The sequence below is a fragment of the Zingiber officinale genome, chromosome 11A, assembly GCF_018446385.1.
Source record: "Zingiber officinale cultivar Zhangliang chromosome 11A, Zo_v1.1, whole genome shotgun sequence".
In the NCBI taxonomy this organism is placed as follows: Eukaryota; Viridiplantae; Streptophyta; class Magnoliopsida; order Zingiberales; family Zingiberaceae; genus Zingiber; species Zingiber officinale.
In genome coordinates, this window is record NC_056006.1 from 8595220 (window position 1) to 8602912 (window position 7693).

The 7693-nt window shown below is 39.5% G+C and overlaps 1 protein-coding gene across 1 annotated transcript; it reads right to left on the bottom strand.

Annotated features, from left to right (window-relative positions):
* Positions 1-3419: 3419 nt before the first annotated feature.
* On the bottom strand, positions 3420-4475 carry LOC122031202 (nascent polypeptide-associated complex subunit alpha, muscle-specific form-like). Its single transcript, XM_042590348.1, has one exon. The coding sequence runs from the start codon at positions 4473-4475 to the stop codon at positions 3420-3422; it is 1056 nt and encodes a 351-aa protein (XP_042446282.1).
* Positions 4476-7693: the final 3218 nt, after the last annotated feature.

A 7693-nucleotide genomic window follows, 5' to 3' on the forward strand; every position in this document is an offset into this window, starting at 1 on the left:
AAGTAGTTCGTTGCTTCTCTCAACATGTTGAAAGGATGACTTTGTAATTTTCGTTTCAACACAAATCTCACACTTATGTTTTGGGTCAAGGTGGAATGTAGGTATGCTTTGCATGTTTATTAATCTACGCAACACATCGTAGTTAACATATCTTACTCTACCATGCCACAAACAAGAAGACTCAAGTATACAAGTGGAAGAACTTTTGTCTTTATTTATCTTAGGCTTAGTGGTCATTCCATTGAGCTTGAATAGTCCATCAGATACATATCCCCTTCTTATAAACATTCCATTCTTTGATAGTATAACTTTGTCGGACTCAAAAATAATACGAAAGTCATGCTTGCTAAACAGTGATCCGAACACTAGATTCTTCTGAATCTCTAGGACATACAACACATTGTTTAAAGCAAGGTCCTTACCCGAAGCCATCTTCAGCACCACTTTTCCTTAGGTGCCTATGATGTCCGAGGTTGTTCAATTCCCCATGAACAACTTGTCCCCACCTTTGACTTATTTAAAGTTGTGAAGCTATTTCTTATTGCAGCAGACATGTTTGGTGGCTCTAGTATCAATCCATCATTACTGTGGATTCAAATCGACCAGGTTCAGTTAGGAGACAACAACATAGAGGTCATCCATTCTGGTTTCTCGTTTAGGTTGACCTCTTGCTTCTTTTTCGGCTTTCTGCATTCTGAAGATTTATGATCGACTAGACCACAGTTAAAGCACTTCCCAAAGAATTTCCTAATGCCTCCTCTGGGTCCCATCTCGAAAGTCTTGGGGTTCTTCCATTTTGAGTTTTGATCGTGCTCAACTACGCTAACTTTCACAGTAGCATGAGAGAACAACTTTCTTTCTGAACTCTTGTTGTCTTCTTCGATGTGAAGGCTAACAATGAGTTTCTCCACATTCATCTCTTTCTTCTTGTGCTTCAGGCAGTTCTTGAAGTTCTTCCACCCGGGAGGCAGCTTCTCAATGATGACAGCCACCTAGAAGATTTCACTCAGAACCATCCCTTCGGAGTGGATCTCGTGGAAGATCACCTAAAGCTCCTGATTTGGCTGATCACTATCTTAGAGTCAACCATCTTGTAGTTTAGGAATCAGCCCACGATGAGCTTCTTGTCCCCTACATCCTCCGTCTTGTATTTCTTGTCCAGGGACTCCCACAGCTTCTTTGTCATTCTCTTCATACTATATACAGCCTACAATGAGTCGACAAGATAGTTGAGAATATATTTTTGGCAAAAGAACTCAGAGTGAGTTCATACCTCCACTGTACTGATGGTCTGCGCATTAACATCCTCAACATGCTTGGGAGGGTCCTCGGTCATGAACCGAGCCAGATTGAGCATGGTCAAATAGAAGAGCATCTTCTGTTACCACCTCTTGAAGTTTAATCTAGTAAACTTCTCTGGTCTTTCCCCGTGATTGATTGACATAGTTCCAATAAGGGCGGAGAGGGTCTTCATGTGTTGAGTCTCTTGCACCTCAACACTTTATTCTATAGCTATCTTAACAGAACGAAATGTGTTTTAAGATTGTTAGATAATTTGTTGCCGGAAATATTAGGAAAAAATTACTAAATTAAAATTACACAAAATCAATTCTAACTTATCTGTTGAGATGACCTGAGCAGATAATCTCATGCTACCAGCGAGGATGGTTCTACCAAGCTTTCGGTGGTCAGAGTTGCGAAGTTGATGCGGTGCATAACAGAATCGTGAGTCGATCACCGAGTCGGGAAGGAAATTCGCTGAGTAAGATACCGAGGTCTGTGCTTAACGTAGTTTCCTTGAAATAAATTCACCCCACCTCTGACTGTGCTTCGAGGTTCTATCAGATCGCATGTTTCCCAGGATACAACCGTAAAACCACGCAGTAACCAAACACTAATTGTTTGTGCCGAATTGAGAATGAACCCGAGTGTTATCATGAGTAGTTCAGCAGAACGGATGCACGATTGAGAGAATTTTTGTTGGAGAATACGAGTGGATAAAAGTTTGCTTCCTGCTCTTCCTCTCACTCTATATCTTCTGCTCAAGATCCGAGCTCCTTATATAGGGGCTCAACCTTTAGCCATAATAAATGATTGATTAATGATCATTTATTGCTATTAATTGCCGACAGTTTCAATTGGATCAATTAGTGATCATTTATTGTTATTAATTATCGGTATATTTAATTGAATGAATTAATGACAATTATTGTCATTAACTATCGACAGTTTAAATTGAATGAATTAATGACCATTTATTATCATTAATTATTGGCAATTTCATGTATTTCACCTTAGCAGTAAAAAAAACGTGGTAAAACATTGATTTATTTGTTTGGGCAAATATTACATCGATCTCACATACAATCCGAGCCCTAGATTTACATCTATCCCTGTGCACTCACGTGTGGAAGAGTCTCTCCTTATGCATATGTTTACAACATCAATACATGTGTCATAATTTAAATTAATGATAAAGCCAAGAGACTTCTAATATGGGACTAAAAATCTATACAGAATAGAGTCTTTTTAAACCAACGACCTGAGGTTTACTCACTATACGTTTGACGCATGTGTACCTGAATGTACCTTCCTTCATATCCGTGGAGCCGATACTAAGGGAACTGTTAATGTAGCGGATCTATATTTTTTATTTCTGACTCTTTATTCCATTCACGTTTCCAACATTTAATTAATTCACCTTAACATTTTTGTTATAATAGTTACAAAATTTTAACTATTACAACTCATTTATCATATCCAACAATATTCACATGGTAGCAATTTCAAATCGTAACTACTACAATTCAAATTTATCTTATTTAACAATATTAACATTATAGTAAATATAAATTATAACTGCTATAACTATAATATTGTTAAGAGTTAATTTTCAAATTATTACAATCTATATTTATCATATTCATATAATTAACCTATTGATTCATGATTTAATACATATAATAAAAGATAATAATATTGAACATATACAATATCTATCTTATTTTAAGAAAAATTAGCAGTTGGAAAACTTTTGATTAAAAAAAAAGAGGGGTGCGTAATTAAAAAAAAAACAAAGGCTAGCTCATAAAAAGGAAAGGTGGGCTTCTACTTTTTTTTTTTTCCTATAATTTTTCTAAGATAAAATATTCTTTTAAAAATAATATAAATAAAAAAAAACTTTTTGACCTTGTGTTTTTTAAATATGCCAACAGTTTAAAGAATTAGAATAATACAATATAAGATACCATGGAAGTTACTCAAATGCACGTTAGCAAGACATACATATTTTGTTTTTGAAAACAAAATAAAATAAAAAAGTGTTGCCAAATTCAAGGATCCCATGAATCATTCCTTCCCATCCACTCCGCCACGTCACCATTTTTTTGACTTTGACTTTGACTTTGTTTGTCCCGTTCTTACTCCCTGTGTTGACCGAGTTGATCGCTTTCCGCCGCCTCGTGGTGGCCGACACGCTGGTCGTCTCCGGCGTCCTTCGGCGTGGTCTCGTCCATAAGAGAGATTACGTTCTCGAACGCGCCCACGAGAGCCTTCACGTTATTCTTCGGAGTGGGCTCCTCAGCCGGCGGCGGTTGTGGTTGCGGTTGCGGTTGGCCCTTCCTCGCCTCCTTCTCCTTCTTGTCGCCCCCCGCCTTCATCCCGCCACCTCGACGCGGGAGCATTGCCTTCGCCTGAAACTCTATCGAGCCCATCGAAACCGTCCTCGTCCGCGTATGCGGCTTCTTAGGCTCACCGGCGGTGGTTTTGCAGGCGCCTGCAGCGCCGGCGAGGAGCTTGGATTGCTTGATTTTTCTCCAGAGCGAAGCGCCGTCGCGAGGCTTCGGCGGAGGAAGTATCCGCTTGGGCGACATCATTTTCGCCGGTGACGCTGTGCCTGACTTGCTATGGCCCGGTGGCAGAGGATGCTTAGTCGGCGTGGTGGCGCCACATTTGGGCTTGCTCTGCGCCGGTAGCAGGGGATGCTTTGGCGACGTGGTGGCGCCGCCGGTGGGCTTGCTCGGCGCTGGAGGCGTGAGACCCTTGGGTGATGTCTTGGTCGTCGGCGACGTGACGTAGGGCTTTCTTTTCGCCGGAGGTGCGAGGCCCTTGGGTGACGTCTTAGACGTCGGCGACGCAGCAGCGGACTTGCTCTGCTCCGGCGGAGCAAATTTACGTGCGTTGGCCGGAGGATTCAGTATCGGCGGTGGCTTCTTGTCCTTGTAGCCACCAGGAGCGCTAACGGAGGTTTGACGGGCGGAGCTTTGGGTGGGTTTGAGGTAATTTGGAACGGGGCCTGAAGGCGACGGCGCCTGCCGGGGATCGCTCCGGTGAGGGGAGTCGAGGGTGGTCCGACGTCTTCCAGTGGGAATGATGGATCTCTGCTGGGTGGTGGAAGGGGAGGAGTTGTTCTTGTCTTTGTGGTGGTGGTCGGCGGCGGCGGCGGCGCAGTCCGGCCGCTGCTCCATGGGAGCCATGGCCGAACTGGTGCTGCTTAATCAATCACGGGCCCACATTGATTAATTAATTAATCATAATATTAATCACATAATTAAGGAGACAAAAAGATATTGCAAAAAAAATAAGCAACAAAAAAAAATATAATAAAAATGATAGCCGAGTCCATAAATTTCACACTTTAATTTTTCTATAATATCTTTAAAATTTAAAATAGATTTTTCATTTTATTAAATTTAAATAATTATTTGTCACTATATATCAGTTATCCTAAAATTTATATTATCTTTAATTTTTTTTTAAAAAAAAATCTTCTTTTTATTTCACTTTTATATTATTTTTTCTATCTTAATATTTACTAATTTTATTTTTTCTCTCTACCAAGTTAAATGACATTTTAATATTTAGAGATAAATTTTATTCCCTAAATTCATAAAATATAAATTTAGGATCCCCTTGAGATGATGCGATGGTTAAGACATGGGGTGCTGCCATATAAGATCTTGGGGTCAAAACTCAGAGTGTCCGAGCACATCTTTCCTCATGCCTTGACTGACCCTACTAATGACTAATAGTCATTTATGATTTACTTCCTCTGTATTAACGTAGGGACGGATTGGAGTGCTAAGCGAACAAATCATATTTTGTCATATAAAATATAAATTTAAGAAATGAATAAAATAACTTATATAAATTTGTTTTTAATATAAATTATAAAATTTAAAATAAATTTGGTGTTTAGAACAATTTGGAATGGAATAATCGATCAAATGAAATTTTCAAAGTGTATTTTACAATCAAATATAGGAATAACTATTTCGTTAGAATTTAGGAGAATGAACGATAACTATTTTAACAAACCTTGCTACGAAAATCGTCAAAGCATGGTATCAATGAGGTCTTCCATGGACGGAAAGCTCTTGGAGCTCACGGCTTCTCTTGAATTTCTATCATTTTAGAAGGCAAGAAAGAGGGGAAGAAATAATAGGGAAGGGTGGTCAGAGATTGTAATTATAGGTGGACTAATATAGTTTTGCGAGCTAATTTTAGGTGTGGAAGAATAGGTCAATTTCTTGTTTTTTTTAGAATGAATAGGTGGATTAAACAAACTATTTTTTTTGCAAATTAATTTTATTCTATTAATTTAATCTGAAGTATTATGATAAAATTTTCTATTAAATTTCGATCCATATATTATTATAATCATTATCTCATATACTTACCAATCAAGCCAATCCTGAGGTCTATAATTGTGCTAGTGATTTTTGAGGTGGAAGGGCATTTGATTCTAAACGGAATTAAACGACTAAATCGATCCAAAATCAGAAGTTCAATTCACAGAATTTAGAAATTCAATTTTTTTAATATTAATTTATTTGATTAATTCGGTTAAATTTCTGAATACTGATAAATTCAACCGAATGTTTAATAATTGATTGATGGACTCAATTGTCCGTCATCATTCTAACCATGGAAAACATCAATCAGTTAATCAATTTATGATGAAAAGTCAGTGAATTAATTAATTTTTTATTAATTTTATTTGTTCAATTTTCATAAAAAAATAATTTATTCAATTTTGATTTAATGGATTCTATCTATTTGACCGAAGCCTCTATTTTATTTCATTATACTCTCGGAGGTGGCGCTGAAGCTCACACTCGGTTCAATCAGTAGTAGTATCGTGCCAATGCGCAGAACCCACCCGGGAACCCCAGTCTCCGTGGGGGAAGATGTTGTAAAATAATAAAGTAATACCAGCAGTATTATTTTTACATTAAAAATAAGCATATAATAGATAGATAAATAAAGGAGTAAGGTTTAGAATATAGTTATCCGGTTGAAGCGTCGGTACGCCGACTGTCCTTAGAGAATTTATTGTCGCGTCACGGTGCAAAGGCTCTCCGGCAAAATTCCCCCAAGATCCGACAACCGCTCGCCTCGTCCGTAGGTGCACTCCAAAACGGACGCGACACTCGGACCCAACCTCAGATCGCCGTAAGACCAAGCCTCAGGACGGACAAGAAAGACGGGAAGAAAGTAGAAAGAATCGCACGGAGAAGGGAGAAAGCTCGAGGCTTGAGTGAAGAATAGAGGTGCTGCAAGTCCCCTTTTATTCACTCTGAGAAGGTACGAAGCACTGCTTCGCTAGCGAGGAAACGCGCCTCAGTGTCGCGTTCGCGTCCCTTCCTCACGCGCGGAACAAAACTCAAACTCTGGTTTGGTTTTGGTTCAGACCGAACCAGAACCGGAAACCAAACTGGTTTGGTTCAGACTGAACCAAACCAGCAAAAACAGACCGGGCCGCCCGTGGGCCTTGCACCCCCCCTGCGTGCGTTAATCGCGCACGTGACGCCCGGTTTATGGATTTCCGGCTCGAACCCCCCAAATCCACTCGATTTGGGCTTGACCCGCGCATGCGTGTAGGTCCTCTTATCATTGCTAAGCAAGGATGGAAGGGCTTTCCTATATAAGCCCTTCCAAGCTTCTCCACTTAGCAATGTGAGACTAAAAAGACTACAAAAAATACTTTGAATTTAAAACAAAATTCAACAATCCCCCACAAATTCAAATCATTTCGGTTAAAAACAAAAAACAAAAAAATATGTCCTGAGGCTAGGTTGCAATGAGCTTTTAGTGAAAATACCTTCCGGTTTGAATTTTCACCTAAGTACACCAATCTTATTCACATAGGTTTGAAGTGAACTAGGTCTTGAACTTAAACATTTTTATATGTGAAGTCAAATGGTAACAACTCATCACGGGCGACGGTTGAATCCTTCTGGGTTGGTGCATTACGGTCATGCCACCGAATCTTGTTTCATAAGTGCTAAGGGGAGTTGTCTAGACCCCCCACACTGCGGTCACACAGTTACACTTACATAGGTGAGTTCTCCAAGGATGTACTGCGAGCATCCTGTCAATAAGACCTTGAACTCATTAAGAGCCTCCAAGCTCATCCTTACTAGCAGTCAAGCATCTATCCAGGGAAGAGACTATGAGATTATATCTCAATCAATTTGATGCTTACGGTTCACCCTTATAACTTGTTTATACCACATTGAACCTACTTCTTGGGATCTCCAATCAGATAGGTTGGGTTGTCGTTATAGATGAAACCAAGATAGGCCTCAGTCCCATTCCCTTACTGGATCTCTTGATTTTCTCGGAATCAAGTCCTTTTGTGAGTGGATCAGTAATATTGTCTTTTGAACTTACGAAGTCCAATGACACCACT

Coding starts and splice junctions, on each gene's coding strand:
- LOC122031202 (XM_042590348.1), bottom strand. CDS start 4,475: ATGGCTCCCATGGAGCAGCGGCCGGACTGCGCCGCCGCCGCCGCCGAC.